General features: G+C 39.0%; 1 protein-coding gene across 1 annotated transcript in view; it reads left to right on the forward strand.

The window, feature by feature from the left end:
• Positions 1-5,394, forward strand: part of AMMECR1 (AMMECR nuclear protein 1) — a 132,679-nt gene extending 127,285 nt beyond the window's left edge. The window contains exons 4-6 of the mRNA XM_054580365.1: positions 186-276; positions 1,664-1,760; positions 3,661-5,394. Of these exons, the coding sequence (XP_054436340.1) occupies positions 186-276; positions 1,664-1,760; positions 3,661-3,775 (303 nt within the window). The 3' untranslated portion in view covers positions 3,776-5,394. The remainder of the gene's footprint in view (positions 1-185; positions 277-1,663; positions 1,761-3,660) is intronic.
• The last annotated feature ends 12,801 nt before the right edge of the window (positions 5,395-18,195 follow it).

The raw sequence follows: 18,195 nt of genomic DNA on the forward strand, positions 1-18,195 counted from the left end.
GCCTCCATGGCCATCATAATGGCTTTTAAACCCAAAGTCAGTATTGTGGAAACAGAAAACTGATGTGCCCTTCCAAAAAACAAGGGGAAAGGGAATAACTGCATTCTACTGAAAGTTAAATTATAATTTTTTCTTTCTGTTTCTATGAAGAAGACTGTACTAATAAAACTGCCAATTTCTTTCAGGTGGGTGTTCATGGCATTAGAATAGAATTCATCAATGAAAAAGGATCAAAACGCACCGCCACCTACCTACCGGAGGTTGCAAAGGAGCAAGGTCATTGTTGTACTTTATTTCATATGATCTGGTGAAGAATTTAAACAAATATACAAATTGAAATGCAATATCTGACCTTGCAGTTATGTCTGATAATTGATCGATGTCAGATGATAAGAAATGACTCTTCCGTCACTGCCACTGCAATGTCTGTATGAAATCGGTGGATTACACAGAAGCTGAATCCCTTCACTAAAGTTTGACAGCAAAAACAGACCAACGTATACTTTCCAAAAAGCCAAGATTTGTAAAAAGCTGGATGTTATTTTAGGCAATAGTTCACTACAGATTTGAAGAGCCATTTTCCCATGTTCCATTGTGTGCTGTAACCTTGGATGATATGAGCAAGCCTTTTGTTTGACAGTCAGCCACACAGTTCATTGTCAGTATGAAACATTTCATTCTTAGGTGGTTGTCATTACTCATCCCGCCACTTTTAAGATTGTAGGTTTCCCATTAAGGTTAGGAACATTGAGAATACATGAAGTAGTGTTTTATATATTTGGTCTGTACTCCCTAATCAACAAACACTTTTCTATTGCACAAGTAAACCCCAAACCTTTATGAACCACCAGTGTAATACAAAATAACTTTCCACTCTGTAGTATTTTGTCCTTTCTAGCCACTACGAAATTCTAGTTTCATGTTAGTCGAAATGAATATTCTGTACTTTATGGAGCTTTTTTTCTCATCAGAAAGTATTTGTAATTTGGTTTTCCCATGTTTACCTCATAAATATGTGAGATACATAACAGCAAAACCCCCAAACCAGAGAGTTAATTTTTAAGGCAGCTATCTGAAAATGTGTTTGAGTTGCTTTAAAAAATGTCTTAGTCCTGCAGTTCCATTGACTTCGTAAAGCATACGTATGTAACAGAGGGCCTTGGACATTAGTATACCATCCCATGTCAGAACCACTAAAAATGCCCTTAAATGTGCCCAAATACACTTGACTGACAGCAAAAGATACCTTTAGGAACAGCAGTTACTATGTGGGAATCCTAAAGACTACTGAGTCGGCACAATGATATTTAGACTTCTCCCTCCCTTTTAAAGATGTCACTCTTAGAGGAGAGTACAAGGTTTGCGGTTTGTTACTGAGACGTGACTGAGCAATTACTGCCAGCCTCCTGGCCTTCAAATGTAGTTGAGATAAAGAAGCCATTGTTGTTAGCCATTGTGGATAGCTACAATTTAAGGTGTGCAGTGGTGAACCTGCTTCTGTACAGAATGAAATCTTAGCCCTTCTGTGTGACTTTTAGGACCAAAGGAATTGATGGCATTTGGTGACAGTGATAGCATACCTCTCTCGAAAGTCATTTTGTATTTAACCAGAGGTGCTTTATACATGTGCTTGACTGTATTTTATCTGATCTACTCTCCGCAGGATGGGACCATATTCAGACCATAGACTCCTTACTGAGGAAAGGAGGATACAAAGCTCCGATTACTAATGAATTTAGGAAAACCATAAAACTGACCAGGTACAGAAGGCATTTTCTAGTGCAAGGATGACCAGTGCATTTTGATACGTGTGCCTATAAACCTTTGATGTGTGTTGTTGTTTTTTGTTTTTTTTTGGCCTAACTATACTTGATTCTCTTTTCTGAAACAGAGTGGAAATGCATAGCAGGGCCATACTGAGGGTGGATACAATGGAACTCTGCTTGGCAGTAAAACCTGTACAATGTATGAGCCCATCCTTCCCATCTTTAGCTCTGTGTTATTATTCTGGCTTTATACAAGCAAATTCTCTGGGCCTTTAGACTACATTGTTGAAGAAAGTTACCTGAATTAGCTGTTGTCTAGCTTTTGACATGGCTTAGCAGAACCCCAGGATTCTGATAAGCAGTCCTCAAATTTGAATTTAACCTTAGAATTTTGGCAGCAATCGAAGTTTCCCATGAAAGCTTGTTGAAATATACAATTAGGTTAGACTCACAAATGCTAAATAAACTTCTGCATGGGATAATAGGGATACTTATTTTGAAAGGAAAATATCAAACATTTTAGGGAAATGGGTTGTGATTTCCATTTATTTTAATTCCGTAAAACCACATCAAGTGCCTATTGTCTAAAAAATGGACTCTTTTTCAGCTCTGAGGAGTTACAAATTGGAAAATGCCTCCATCTCTGCTCTCCCTTAGTTCACCATCTGATAGAAGGGCATGTACAAAAGTGATTATTAATATAAGACAGAATGTGATGGCTGATGTGAGTTCATAAAGTAGGGGAAGAGGAACTCTAGGAGGGTTGGGGGGTGACAGAAAATTTCAAAGAGGAAGTAGATTAGAACCTAGACTTAAAAAAAATAGGTGCAATATTTGACAGGCAGAGTGTGGGGGAGGAAAAGGAGTACTTAAAAGAAAACTTTGTGAGTCAGTGCATGTAGGTGGCTTAAAACCAATACCAAGCAAGTTCTGAGGAATGTTCAATAGTGCAATTTGGCCGGTCTTTCAGTGTACATACAGAAGGTGGTTATTAGGGGAGCTTATGGCAAAGAAGGTAGGTTGGATCAGATCATAAGGCTTTTGAGTTCCAGACTCAGAAGTTTAGACCTGATTCTATAGGCAGTTGGTAGCCGCTGCAGGGTTTTAAAGACAGATGGATTTGGGGAGGTGTAAAATTCGAACTGGAAGTAGAAAATGAGTTATAAGACTTTGCTATTATCTAAGAATGTCTGGCAGCAATCCAAAGGGGGCGAAATGGGCACCTTAACAAGAGCCATGGCGGTCAGATGGGAAGAAAGAAGGGAACAGATAAGAAAATATTGTGAACGGACTTAGTCATCTTTCAGAAGTAGGAAGGAAGAACAAATCAAGGCTTTACTCTAGATAAAAGGGACCAAGAGAGGACCCACAGGAGGAGAATCACATTTAGGCATTGATTCTGGATTTCAGGTGTGTTCTGGGATAGCTGTATTTTAGTGTCCAGTATGTTACTGAATGTGTGTGTGTAGAGCTCATGGGCAGAGATGGTGATTTGGGATCATCTGTAAAGAGGACATCACTGAAGCTATCAGGATAGGGTTCATCGGGCAGGGACAGAGCATAGGGTCAAAAAACCTGAAGGTAGAAACGTAGTAAAATCCTACAAGGCAGGAGTAGGGTGAGTAGCCATAAGGAGCAATCTGAGAGGCAGGGAAAGAACCCGTGGTATGTGGAGCTGCAGAACCCACGGCACAAGAGAGCTTCACAAAGAGAGTGCTGAGCAGTACCATAATGAAGATGCTGGCAGCAGGGGGAGTGGTCTTCTGAAAGAGCACTTTATAGGTCCATGGCAGGGTGACCTATAAAATTATCTCCAAGGTCCCTCCTAGCTCTGACGCTGTCATGTCACCTGTTCCTTGATGTTAACTTTGTCTCTCCCCTGACTTTCTTTCAGGTATCGTAGTGAAAAGATGACCCTGAGCTATGCTGAATACCTTGCTCATCGCCAGCATCATCATTTCCAAAATGGCATTGGGCATCCCCTTCCACCATACAACCATTATTCCTGACACTGAGCCGCACAACCAGTCACTGGGCCTCTCTGCAGACCTCTTCCCAGGAGACCCTACCCCTTCTTGGTCTAGCTATCTCTTTTACTGTACCATTTTATGATGATAGTTTCCGTTGCCATGGTGAAACTTCGACATAGTCGATTAAGATCATCATGGTAACGGGTAGGAAAATGGCATTTGTTAAGAAGATCAAGTTTTATTATTTTAGAGCATTGATTTTTTTTTTTTTTTTTGCAGCATATATCACTTTGGGGCGTTTCTTTCATTACAATATTATATAGAGGTTTGCTTTGCTATGCCAATCAGATTTCTATCTTTCTGTTCATCTTGCCTTCCTTGCCTCTCTTCTTTATTGCCTCTCTTCCTTTAGTTTCTTTCTTTCTTTCTTTCTTTCTTTCTTTCTTTCTTTCTTTCTTTCTTTCTTTCTTTCTTTCTTCCTTTCTTTCTTTTCTTTTCTTCTTTTTTTTTCTTTTCTTTTTTTTTTGACTGTGGATGGAAGAAATTGTGCAGTTTTTCAGGATTTTTCTTTGGTTTTTCTTTAGTTTTCCTTAGTAAGATAATTTTTCATTGCTGAGTTTGGGAGTAATTCATATGAAATTCAGGTATTTGTATGTTACTCTTGAATTTGTCAAAAATTACTTTTGCTATGAGAGCTTAGTATGTGGGTCTTCACTCCTTAAGTATATGTTTTTACCATGGTTAAAATATATGAACTTTAGTTCTAGTATAAAACATTTGAAGGTTCATGACAGGGCTTGTCACAGAGAGTAAGAAATCATTTATGTCGTTGTGCTGGTTATCATAGGTCAGACTCTGCCTCATCACTTTATAGAACCAATTTACAAGCTAAAACACTGTTTTAAGAAAGTACAAGCTACCTTTCAAATATGGTATATGAATCATTTTGAAAAGCAGCAAATATCAGGAAGAAAGCAGATACAGAATTTAGTGCCTTTGAGAAGAATATAATTAAGTGGAATTAAGAGGGGTTAAAAAAAAGGCAATTTAGAGAAATATTCTTATAAAATCTTATTGTTTCTATATTGTGAAACAACAGACTAGACAAATTCCTTTCTCTTAAGTATTTTTTAAGCTGAAAAAAAATTATTTTGAGCAAATAACCAAAAAGAGACATGTATCTATTGTGCATTAATTTAAACTTGTTAGCTTTAGGTTTCAGTAAGTCATAATTGGCCGGAGACAATTTCAGCTACCATGTAAAGAAATGGTAAAGATAATCTAGTGAAACAAAAGTTCATATATGCCATGATTTCAGATGTTTGCAATGGGGACAATACTGGAGTTTTAGAAATACTATAAAATAGCTTGAATCTCTTTCTGCACTACGTACTTTTGATAGAAACACATTTACTACGTTGATATTATGTTACACCTGTAAAAATGGAGTTGGCATTGAGATATGATGTAGTTGTTAGTGCCGAGATCATTGCAGGGCTAGGCTTCCCATGATGCATTCAAAGAGAACTTTCTAGTGTCAGTAGGAGGTCTGTATGTATATACCCAGGAGAAATGACAGAGGATTTTGGAGAAAGATTACCGTCAGTTTATGGCAGTAAATATGTGTGTGGGTATGGGTGTGGGTGTGGGTGTGTGTGTGCGCGCGCGTGCATGTGTGTATATAAATTTTTTTTGAAAACAAACCAATATGTCAAGTGATGAATATAAGTATGGTGCAGAACATATAGTTTAAAAGTATGATATGTCACTGAATATCAAATGGCATATCTTATAGATACTGTTGCTGTGACAAGTGACAGACTGCTAGTTCAGAATTCCAAAACCCTTTTCTAGTTTGTGAGATACTTGGCTAAATTCCTTTTGCTCGCCATTGTGGCAAAGCAGACTGCTTTAGTTTTTGATGAGAGTTCTTAGAAGTTTGTTGGTATTCCTTCATCCCCAGCATCCATTGTTGAAACAACCATTTTCAGTTGTGATGCCTTAACTAAGAAGCCAATTGTTAGCCTGAAATGCAATCTCGGTAGCCAGTTCCATTGAACCTAGAGATTAGTCAGACAATGCTAGCTGTTGGGTTTTAGAAAGGGATTTTGAGTCCTTTCATTTCTACTTGGGAGCATTTTGGAGCAGATTAGTCTTTCAGTATAAAAACAAGTGGCTACCTGATGGTAACTTTTTCTTGCCCTTATAGGGAAACAGCACAAGCTGAGTGATATTGTCTGCTGCAAAAAAAAGTAAAACAAACAGGAGAGACAAAATAGACCAATATTGATCCATCTTATCCATCATCTCATCAGTTCAACAGGCTCCTCGTCCTGGTTGAGCTCATGGTTAGGAGTTTTTTCTAAAGATCTATTGCATACATATGTGTGTATACATATACTTACACATACATACATACATATGTGTGTTTATGTATTTAACGGTGCTAATCAATCTTGAGCAGGTCACGTGACTGGTCATGCGGACTCTAAAATCATATCAGATTTTTAAAATTTCTTGATATATGCAGATGTTATACAGATTTTCTTACCAGTGTAATAATGTTATACTGAAGAAATAACCATCCTGCAGGCTTCAGAGGACGAGGTCAGCAATATTTCCCACCATGGCTTGGGGGAAAAGGATAGTTTTGTCTCCTTTTGTATTCAAATTAATGCACAGTGCATTTTTGTCTCTAAGTAGCTGTTGACTAAAATTTTGTAGTGTAAAGGGTGTTCTACAAACTGTAACGGCGTGCTTCAAACAAATGCTAGACCCTCACCTTTGTCGTATATTACAAAATGTTAAATATGTGGTTCGAATTACCTTTGAACATGTTGAAATATGTAGCATGTGTTTTTAACTCCGACAAAGATTCTAATTGCACAGGTTGTGTTCTAGCCAGTTGTGGTTTATTTGTTCAGAAACACAAATGTGAATTGCACTCATCACCAGTATATTGTATAAGTTCAGTGATCTTTAAACAGCTCAGAAGTAATACTTGAACTTCATTTGAGTAGCACAAAGTTTACATAGCCCCTCTTTTAAATGTTAATTAGTCCCATTTATGTTTTCCATTTTCAAATGCAACTGGGTATTTTTCCTCTTGGAAAACAGTACGCATTTTACTTTGATATGTAGCAAAAGGCTTCCATTTCTGGAAGGGTTTTCTTGTTCTTAAACAAGGTCAGCCAGGTACCAGATTCTAAAAGAGCATTTGCCCCCCCCCCCTTTATTAAGTGGCCTTCTGACTGCACGAGAATGTGCTACTACTCTTTCCAGTCCCCTTTACCACGAGAGGTCGGTGTAATTGATGGAAAAAGTGCAAGGCTTGCTCTTTCCCCCCACCCCACTTAAAGCAGTTGTAAGACTTTCAGTCCCATGCGTACAGTTCCAATGCCCAGCACACCGGGAATTTGTATACTGGCCTCTTTTTATGTCTTCAAATGTGCAGGAAATTTGAAACTGTCACCTGAAATAGGTTCCATCTCTTAATGTGTGTTAGATCAAACCAAAGAAGCCCCCAGCCATGCCCAAATGCTGCTCCAAGAGCCTGCCTTCCAGTCCTTACAAAAACCTTGCAGGATTAAATGTGTTAACTTTTTTATTTTTGTACAGTTTCTAAGTGATTTTTGCTAGTGATGTTAAATTGAATTAAGTTTATTTGGGGGTGGGAGCACCTCCTCCATTTAAATAAACTGGTGACTTTCCTTTTATTTTTTAAAAGCGGAAACCCATTGTGTGCCTCTCGATTTAAGGGTTTCTGATTACATTATTCTTAAGACCAGCATTTATCCTTTATATACAAAGATATGTTTTCCTTGTTTTTTATTACTGTTTCAGAAGAAAATAAACCTTTTATTTTGCTCTAGACCCAGTAACTGCGCTGGTACATAGACGCACTGAGAAAACACTTTTGTAACCACCTCTGACTGTTTTTGTATATCAAAGTTGATTACTTTTGAAATATTTGGATGTAGTTTCTAAGTTATTTTAGTGTTTTATATGTTCCCCGAAATCACTTTGAATTGGTCACCAGCATAATGAATTTTTGGTGATGCCGCGGTGAGACTTGTACTGAGCAAAAGCTACCTGGAGTAGCTTTTCCTTCTTTCCTAGGAACCTGTTTTTGAATACAGCACGACATCACAGATTACCTGAAACCCCTTCAAGTATACCTAGATCCTTCTTCCACATTCGTTGCTTAATAGTTTGATGAAACTATTGGAAATGGGCATTTTATATGATGTGTATGGCTTTAAAATACTAAAAAATGAGCAAAAAGAAAAATGAGAAGGTTTACGTGGGTCTGGTAGGTATGGCTGTGGAAAGATATTGCAGTAGTTTTGACACTATTGTTATTACCTTTAAAATCATTTACCCAATAAAATGTTAAAACTGAGTTACCATTTGTTGTTTCTTTCTTTAACCTGCCTCATCTTGTGGGTACTTCTTACTAAAACATGCATAGATGAAGATTTTGAAATGATACACTTTGGAACTGGCATTGGTTTCTTTGCAGACTAGCACTCCGAACACCTCACCTGCCTGCAGCTGCCCCCTACCATGTGATTTGCCTGCATCATCACCTCGCCCAGCCCTGGACCCTGGACTGGTGAGGTAGTCCAGCCTTTATTGGGCAGTGTGCCCTGGTCACGGGTCTGAGAGACAAGCATTACACCTGAATTTCTGGGACAGCTTAGCTATGCTTAAGCCTGCTCCAAATGTCTTCCAAATCACTGTGGTATTGTGCCTTTCCCCTTTGTAAACAGGTTCACAGCAGTGGCGGTGCCATCCAGTGAAACCATCTGATGAGGCGGGAAGCCTTTCTTTTGCCATCAAGTTTCTGACATTTTCTCAGTACAGGACAGAATCTGGAAGTGCTAGTACACATTCATACGCACGCTAGACATACCACACGCTTGTACTTATACCTGTCCCTTTGCCACTTTCAGAGTGGGGTGAGATGAAGTCTGTTCCCAACTTGAACTTGGGGGAAATGTCTGAGTATATGTGGCAGGCCAACTGGTGCTCCTGTCAAGGGCCAGAGAGGAGCCTGCAGCAAGAAAGGGGTCACTTGCTGGGACACCTCTGTCGTCTGTTGCCTTTTCTCCTTCTCTATGGAAAGGCTACCAAGGACATTGTTGAAATAGTTTGCCTTTTTCTAAATCATTTGCTGTCTCAGTTTCATCATGCATATTTCAGGATTAATTGCTAGTGAATATATGCAGGGCAATTTTCTCTCACCTTGCCCCAAAGCTCCGTTTCCCATGTGAATTTGATGACACATGCGATTTGATGACGCGTGCTTATGTCAATCATAGTGACTAAAAACAGCCATCTCAGATCCTGGAGTACGATTGTGGTTTGAATAGTGCTCCATTAAGGCAGCCATCTGCTCGGTGTTTACACAGATTCATCACCCGTGATAAATGGCACATAGGATTTTTGAATGATTTAGGCAATATTAATAGGTTCATGTAGAATGAAGTTATTTAATGGGCCCATGGCTTTCATTTTCATAGCATTAGTGGTGAACTCAATGGTCTGGACAGATTTCAACTTCAGTGATCACACTGTACCTACCTAAATGCTCCCCAGAGTTTCAGCATTTCCTCCTTAGATTTCATGCCCCACTGCGCCCCTTTAAACAGTACACTGCTTCGGAGGGCAGGCGTGGCTGTGTGGGATGAGGTGGTTGCTCTGTGTGGATAGAAAATACTATCATGTCTGTGTGAGCTGGGGGAAAGTCTGCTGTGAGGAAATCACACCTGGATTCAGAGCTGCCAGTCAGGAGAGTCAGTGAACGCCCATTCAGATAGAGGATTCTCCCACTTTGTACGGCTCTGACCACATGAGCTAAGACAAGTGTGGATCTGGGCTAAGCACTGATGGCTTCCCATCTCGTTTGTCCAGGCTTTTCACCGGCACGAGGAACAGTTTAGTGGGAGGACACACCTGAAACAGGCCCTGGGCATACTGCTTTGGCTACTATATCAAACAGCCTTTTGGGATCCTACAGCCCGTGGTACAATCTCCTGTTCCAAACTCCAAGCTTATTCAAAAAAAGCTTTCAAGAATCAGAGGAAACTGCCTTAAGTCGTAAGCACTTTTCCGGAGCCACCCGATTTCCTCATCCCAAGAACTTGATTACAGCTGTGTTTAAAATGACTCTATATTATGCTCGGAGTGTATATTGCCGATGTATCTCAAATTGTTGAAATGGACTGACCCAGAGGGCTGGTGGAGGGCAGGCACTTTATATAAACAAACACCGACCTGCACTTGCTGATTTCCATCATGACAGATGATCACAGTAGTTCGAGAGAGGTTAGGTGCAGGGTGCGCTAAGTCTGGAGCGCGTGCCGGGCGGCAGGGCAGTGGCTGCATTACGTGCCTCCGAGCTCACTGCCAGCCCTGGCATCCTGGAGCTGATGCTCCCGTTCTCAAAAGACACAGGCAAGTCACAGGGATGTCACTTATTCAGTCTCTCTCCGTGGTGTAAGAACCTCTTTGCTATTTAATCGAAGTCTTAGCTGGCTCCTCAGTATGTTAAAGATAGGGGATTAAAAGCAGTATCCTGTCGTTATAAAGTGCAAATGTGTAACAGTTAAAAAGGTCATGAGAATGATGAGGCTATGTTGAGGACTATAAAAATTTGTAATTGGCGTGATAGGTGACAATTGCAGTTACAGCTCCATTTATTTCTGTCTTCTGTCTTGGCTGCACAACAGCAAGAAGGTCCCGATTTGCACAGAGAAGATACGATATCTTGTATAGTTTTATGAGAGCGGGCACATATGGATAGGCCTAAACTGTAAAATTCCCATGCACTCACAACCTCCTGAGCGAGACCTGAGAAAGCCCGCAAGAAGTTCAGACGAGAGAAGCATCACTCCTGAGGTTTGAACAGAGTCAACCTGATGGCTCCTGCTAACCCATGGGTGGTCTTCAATTGCTGTGCTGAAAATAATGCATGAGGTGTTTCTGTTAGGGTTCTTCTTTTGTTTTTATTACAATTTCTAAACATTAGACATTGAAACCACACAGATTTCTTTGAATCAAATGTTTATGGAAACTTGGGTCAGTTCCAACAGAACACCAGGTCCCACAGGAGAATCTGAAAACCACTGCTAGAGCCCCCAAATGCCCAGTTATTCGGAGAGCCTTTGGCAAGCCATCATTTCATTGCCCTTTCCATTTTGACCTTTTCCTCCCGAATGGCAGGCTCAATGTGATCCATTAAAATTTACTGAGTGCCTGTACCCCCAGTGGCATGGCACCGTGCTTGGTTTCAGAATGAATATAGTATCATTTTGTAATACAGATAAACAGTCTGCTCGGAGCTAAGCATTGTGAGGGGCACACACGTTTAGTCTAGGTGGGAATTGTTGTTCGCTCTAGAGCCCAGACAACATCGGCCCGGCTTTACAGGGTTTCCCTAAATGGCTTCCATTTCAGAGTGGCAGGCAAGCAGAGCGGTGGCTGCCCCTGTTGGGAAGTGGCAATTCTTTGGTCCTCCAACGTGTCAGCAGCAAAAGTCTCCCCGCATTGGGCATGGTCGTGATTTGGTGAGTGGAGGAAGAGACTGTTTCTGTTCCCACAACGTGGCTGTCTTGCTCCCTACCTCGCCGGAATGTTCAGTGGGTGGGAGAAATCACGTGACTGTATAAGCAACAGGTTTATGTGCATGCAGAATGGCATTTAGTGGCTGAAACTCGTGTTTCTTACTGCAGAACTGCCCTGTAAAGGGCATCGGGCCCTTCCCATGACCAGGAGAGAGAGAACAGCACAGGTAGATACCAGGCCATTTGCTCTAAGAAGTTGCCTTGAGGCTTGAGTTGAAGAAAGTTTATAGCACGCCTACTGGATGAAAAATTACCCCGTAGGGGGAAAGAGCCATTCATGGGGTAGGAGGAGAGAGAGGGTAGGAGGGGTAGACCACCCAGAGGAGGAAATCAGAGTAACTTTCTGAATCACCTGCTACCTAAGAAAGGGCAGGAAGGCAGTATTAAATTTGATATTGAAAAACAGGAAACAACTAGCACACAATAGAATGTTTAAATCACATTTAAACTGACAGGAAGCTGCAAAGAGTTGTACCTACTGCTTGGACAGCAGGCAGATTTGAAACTAGGAGTTGCTGTAGTCCCTTTTCATCAAATTAACATTTCCATCTAAACGGTATTCTGAATCGATCTAAGGTTACCATATGTGTCAATATATGTATGTGAATTTGTGAGTTTCGGCATAGGAGACGGAGTTGGCCAGAGAGCTGGATGGAGCAGTCATATTCCCTACTCCCACATAATCCTGGCAGAGTGGAAAGGGTATGGTGGATGGGAAAGAGTGGGAAACCCCCATCTTTTTTGAAGTGTGAGTAATGCCAACATTTCCCTAAACTTTCTCTACTTCAAACATTCCAAAGAATTCCAGGAACTCTGCGTAGAGACATTGCCACCCTGCTGGCATAGGCCTCGGCAATGGCCCCTTTCCCAGAACTGTGGTCAGGGACAGTGGATGGCAACAGTGACCTCTGTATATGAAACCGTGCCCCTTGGTGGCTTAGTCCTTGTTTATCTTGCCTAGCGTGTGTGCTCTGTTGCGCTCATAAATGATGGGATTTAAAAGGGGAAGAAGGTGTTAATCTGGTTATTCAAAAAGGATGGGATTGTTCCTGTGGGGTTATGCCACTTGGGTTTGTACCATTCCAGAAGAACCTGTGGTTTTGAAAAAGGTCAAACAGAAATTACTAAGAGTCAGCCCTAGGCTGGGAAAAGGCAGGCAAAAACCTTTGGGCTACAGAAGGTTACACAGGAATTCCTGTAAAGCGGGGTATACGGGGTCACTTGAAAGTTAAAAAGAAACTCCTTTCTTTCCATCTCCTTTTTTTTGACACTTTCTTTTATTGAGGTGAAATTCATATAACGTACAATTAACCACTTCAAAGTATACAATTCAGTGGTGTTGGGTGTATTCACAATGTTGTGCAACCACTGGCTCTCTCTAATTTTAAAACTTTTTTATCACTCTATGAAAACGGCCCATCCCCATTCAAAGGCCACTCCCCATTCCTCCCTTGTCCATCGCCTAAGTACCCTCTAATCTTCCTGTCTCTCTGAATTTGCTTAATCTGGATATATCATACAATGTGCGATCTCTTGCCACTGGCTTCTTTTACTTAGCATAATGTTGTCAAGGTTCATCCAAGTTGTAGGATGTTTTAGTATTTTGTTCCTTTTTATGGCTGAATATTTCATTGTATGTAGATGCCACAATTTGTTTATCCATTCATCCACTGATGGACATTGGGCTCTTTCAACCATTTGGCTTTTATGAATAATGCTACTATAAACATTTGTGTCTAAGTGTCTATGTGGATATATGTTTTCATTCCTCTTGGGCATGGAATTGCTGGATCATATAGTAATTCTATGTTGTTGTTTTTTTTAAGGAACCATTAAACAGTTTCCACAGGGACCTCTCGCACCATTTTCCATTCCCACCAATAATATACAAAGTTTCCAATTTCTCCACATCCTCACCAATTCTCATTATTATCTGCCTTTTTGTTTGCAGTTGTCCTACTGGGTGTGAAATAGAATCTCATTGGGGCTTTGAATTGCATTTCTTTAATGGCCAGTGATGTTGAATATCTTATGTATTTAATGGTCTTTTGGAGAAATGTCTGTTCAAGTCCTTTGCTCAGTTTTTTATTGGGTTGTTTGTCTTTCTGCTGTTAAGAATTTTTAAATGTATATTTAAAATATTAAATCCTTATCAGGTAAATGATTTGAAAATATTTTCTCCCATTCTGTAGTTAGTCTTTCTCACATCCTTGATAATGTCCTGTGATAAACAAAAGTTGTTAATTTTGGGGAAGTCCAGTTTGTCTGTTTTTACTTTTGGTGCTTTTGTTTTTAGGTGTCAAATCTGAGAATGCATTGCCAAGTCCTAGATCATGAAGATTTACCCCTATGTTTTCTTCTAATAGGTTTAGCCCTTATATTTATTTAGGTTGTTGATCTATTTTGAGTTAATTTTTGTATATAGTGTGAAGTTGGAGTCCAACTTCATTTTTTAAAACTGTGATTATTCATTTGTCCCAATATCATTTGTTGAAGATTGTTCTTTCCCCCTCTGAACTGTCTTGGTACTCTGGTTGAAAACCAATTGACCATAGAGGTGTGGGTTTATTTCTGGGCTCTCAATTCCATTTCATTGGTCTATATGTCTACCCTTATGCCAGTACAACAGTTTGTAATAAGTTTTGAAACTGGGAAGTGTGAGTCTTCCTGCCTTGCTTTCCTTTTGCACTATTGTTTGGGCTGCTCAAGGATACCTGAGATTCCTTATAAATATGAGGACTGGCTTTTCTGTTTCTGCAAAAAAATTGGCATTTTTATAGGGATTGTATTGAATCTATAGATCACTTTAGGGACTACAGTCACATGCTGCAGAACAATGGGGATATGTTCTGACAAACCTGTCATTAGGCCATTTCATCGTTGTGCAAGCATCATAGAGTGCACCTACAAAACTCTAGATGGTGTAGCCTGCTATACACCAAGGCTACATGGTATACCACTGACATATATGCAATCCATCATTGACCGAAACACCACTATGCAGCACATAACTGCATTGGCTTATTAACAATATTATGTCCTCCAATCCATGAGTATGAGATGCCTTTCCATTTACTTAGGTCTAATTTCTTTCAGGAATATTTTGTAATTTTCAATGTATAAGCCTTTTACCTCCTAGGCTAAATTTATTCCTAGGTTATTCTTTTGGATGCTATTCTAAATGGATTTTCTTAACTTCCTCTTCAGATTGCTCATTATTGGCATATAGAAACACAACTGATTTTTATTTGTTGATCTTATACCCTGACATTATTTCTTTTCTTTTCCTTTCTTTCCCTTTCTCTTTCTTTCCTTCCTTTCCTTTCCTTTTCTTTCTTTCTCTTTCTTTTCTTTCTTCCTTCCTCCCTTCCTCCCTCCTTCCCTCCCTCCCCTTTCTTTCTCTTTCCTTTCTTCCTTCTTTCTTTTTTCTTTCTTTCTCTTTCTTTCTCCTTTCTGTCTGTCTTTCTGTCTTTCTTTCTTTCTTTCTTTCTTTCTTTCTTTCTTTCTTTCTTTCTTTCTTTCTTTCTTTCCTTCCTTCCTTCCTTCCTTCCTTCCTTCCTTCCTTCCTTCCTCCCTCCCTCCCCTTCTTCCTTCCTTCCTTCCTCCCTCCCTCCCCTTCTTCCTTCCTTCCATCCATCCATCCTCCCTTCTTTCTTTCTTCCTTTCTTTGTTATTAGCTCTAGTAGTTTCTTGTTTGTGCATTTAATGGAAATATATATATGTATATACACACACATAGGTGTCGGAGAACATAGGTTTGCAGTTGTTCATATATAAAAATATAATAATAAATAATAACACAAGAAGAAACTGTTTCACATACTCATAACAGTAAACCTACTTTCCTCACCGCTCCAATCATCTGTGAACATAGTTTTACTTTTTCCTTCCCAATTTGGATACCTCTGATTTCTTTATCTTGCCTAATTGCTCTAGCTCAGACTTCCAATGACGAATAGCAGAGGAAAGCAGAGATCCTTGTCTTGTTTCTGACCTCAGGGGGAAAACTTACAGTCTTTCACCAATGAGTATGTTCGCCATGGGTTTTACATATATGCCTTTTATCACATTAAGGAACTTGCCTTCTATTCCTAGCTTGCTAAAGTTTTCATTAAGAAAGGGTGTTGACTTTTGTCAAATTCTTTTTGTGTCTATTGAAAGGATCATTTTCCCTCTGAGTTCTAATGCTTCTAGGCATTAGTTGATTATCTTATGTTGAACCAACCACCCTTATATTTCTGGGATAAATCCCACTTGGCCATGGTGTATAACCCTTTTAATGTGCTGTTGTATTCAGTTTGCTGATGTTTTGTTGAATACTTCCTGTGTCTGTAGACTTAAAGGATAATAGTCAGTGTTTTTTTTCTTCTAGTATCTTTGGCTTTGGTATTGGGGTAACAATGGCCTTAGAGAATGTGTTAGTGTCTCTTCCTCTTCTACTTTTGGAAGAGTTGGAATAGAACTAGTGTTAAATCTTTACATGTTTGGTAGAATTCACAGATGAAGACTGTTAGTTGGGAGGATTTTGATTACTGATGCGGTCTCTTGTTGTAGGTCTGTTCAGATTTTCTATTTTCTCAAGCCAGTTTTGGTAATTTGTGTGTTTCTAGGAAATTGTCCATTTCATCAAGGCTATCTAATTTGTTGGCATACAACTACTTATACTATTCTCTTATAATTCTTTTAATTTTTGTAAGGATGGTGGTAACATCCCTGCTTTCATTTCCAATTTTAGTTATTTGTGTCTTTTTTTAATGAGTCTAAAGATCTTTCCATTTTGTTAATCTTCTTAAAGAACCAACTATTTGTTTCAATGATTCTATTTAATTTATCTCTGCTTTAATCATTGTTGTTTTCTTCCTTCTGTTGGCTTTAGGTTTGCTTGCTCTTCTTTTCCTGGTTCCTGAAAGTGTAGGGTTAGGGTGTTGATTTCAGAGGTTCTCCTTTAATGTAAGTGTTTACAGCTATAAGTTCAACTCTGAACAGTGCTTTCACTGTATCACCTAGGTTTTGGTATATTGTATTTTCATTTGCATGCATCTCAAAGCATTTTATAGTTTTCCTAGTGCTTTTTTTTTAACCTAATTGGTTTTAAGAGTATGTTTTTTAATCTCCTCATATTTAAATTGTTTTTTTGAGTTTTCCTTCTGTTATTGATTTCTAGCTTCATTCCATGTGTTCAGAGAAGATATTTTGTATGATTCAAATCTTTTAAAAGTTATTTAGAATTGTTTTATGGTCTAACATATGATGTATCCTAGAGAATGTTCCATGTACACTTGAGAAGACTGTGTGCTCTGCTTTTGTTGGTTAGAGTATTCTGTATGTCTTTTAGGTCTGGTTACTTTATAGTGTTGTTTAAGTCTTCTATCCCTTATTGATCTATTGTGTAAGTGTTGTATCCATTGTTTAAAGCGGAATATAGACGTCGCCATCTATTATGGTAGAACTATATCTCTTCAACTCTGTCAATGTCTCCTTCATATCTTCTAGGCTGTGTTGTTTGGTATGTATATGTTTCTAACTGTTATATCGTCTTGATAAATTGATCCCTTTATCAATAAAAATGCCCTTCTTTGTCTCCTATAAAATTATTTTCACTTAAAATCTACTTGCCTGGTATTAGCTAGCCATCCCAGTTCTCTTTTGGTTACTATTTGCATAGAGTATCTCTTTCCAGCCTTTCACTTTCAACCTATTTGTGTCTTTGTGTCTAAATTTAGTCTCTTGTAAACATCATATAGTTAAATCATGCCTCTTTAATACCAATTTTGCCATTGTCTGTCTTTTAATTGGTGAGTTTACTCCATTTACATTTGAAGTGATTTCTTATAATGAAAGTTTTATTTGCCACTGTGCTATTTGTTTTCTATAATATGTTACATCATTTTTGTTCCTCAAGTCCTTTCATAGTGCATTCCTTTGTGTTTGTTGGGGTTTTTTTTGTTTGTTTTTGGTTTTTTTTTTTTTTTTGGCTACTGTACCATTTAATTCCCTCTTCATTTCCTTTTTCTGTATCTTCTATTTATTTTCTTAGTAGTTACCATGGGGTTTGTAATTAACATCCTAAATTTATAACAACCTACTTTGATCACCTTTTGCTTTTCTTCTTTCTCTTCATTTTAAAAAGACTAATTTTAGAGCAGTTTTACATTTACAGCAAAGTTGAGACAAAAGTACAGTTTACATATATCCCCTGCCACCCTGCCTCTCCTCACACAGCCTCTCCCCGCTACTATTAACACTCGACACCAGGGTTGTACATTTCTTTCAATCAACCTACATTGACACATCATTATCACCGAAAGTCCATGGTTTGCATTAGAGTTTACTCTTGATATTGTACACTCTTAAGGGTTTTGACAAATGTATACTGAAATGTATTCATCGTTATAATATCATACAGAGCAGTTTCACTACCCTAAAAATGACTAATCATCTTTCCCTCCCCACCAGCCTTGGCAACCACTGATCTTGATCACCCATTTTAAATAATTATACTTGATAACATTTAGTTGGTGCATATGTGAGCAAAGGACCATGTTATACACTTTTCAACAGTGTTACGAATTTCCCATTTTATAGAATAAGAATTGAGTTCAAAGAGGCTGTTGATTAGTGAAGGCCACCTAGCTGCAAAGCAGTAAAGGCAGGATTCAAACCAAGTTTGTCAGGCTCCAGAGGCCGAGCTTTTTTGCTAAGTCACTCCACTGTCTTGATAGGAGGAGGATAATGGTGGCAATGATTGAAGCGGTGGTGGTGATAATGGCAATAGAGGTGGTATATAACGTTTATGTAAACAATTCTTACAATGTGCCAAGCGCTGTGCCA

The sequence above is a fragment of the Pteronotus mesoamericanus genome, unplaced genomic scaffold (genome assembly GCF_021234165.1).
Source record: "Pteronotus mesoamericanus isolate MK-2021 breed Mesoamerican mustached bat unplaced genomic scaffold, CSHL_Meso_final contig_58, whole genome shotgun sequence".
Lineage (NCBI taxonomy): Eukaryota > Metazoa > Chordata > Mammalia > Chiroptera > Mormoopidae > Pteronotus > Pteronotus mesoamericanus.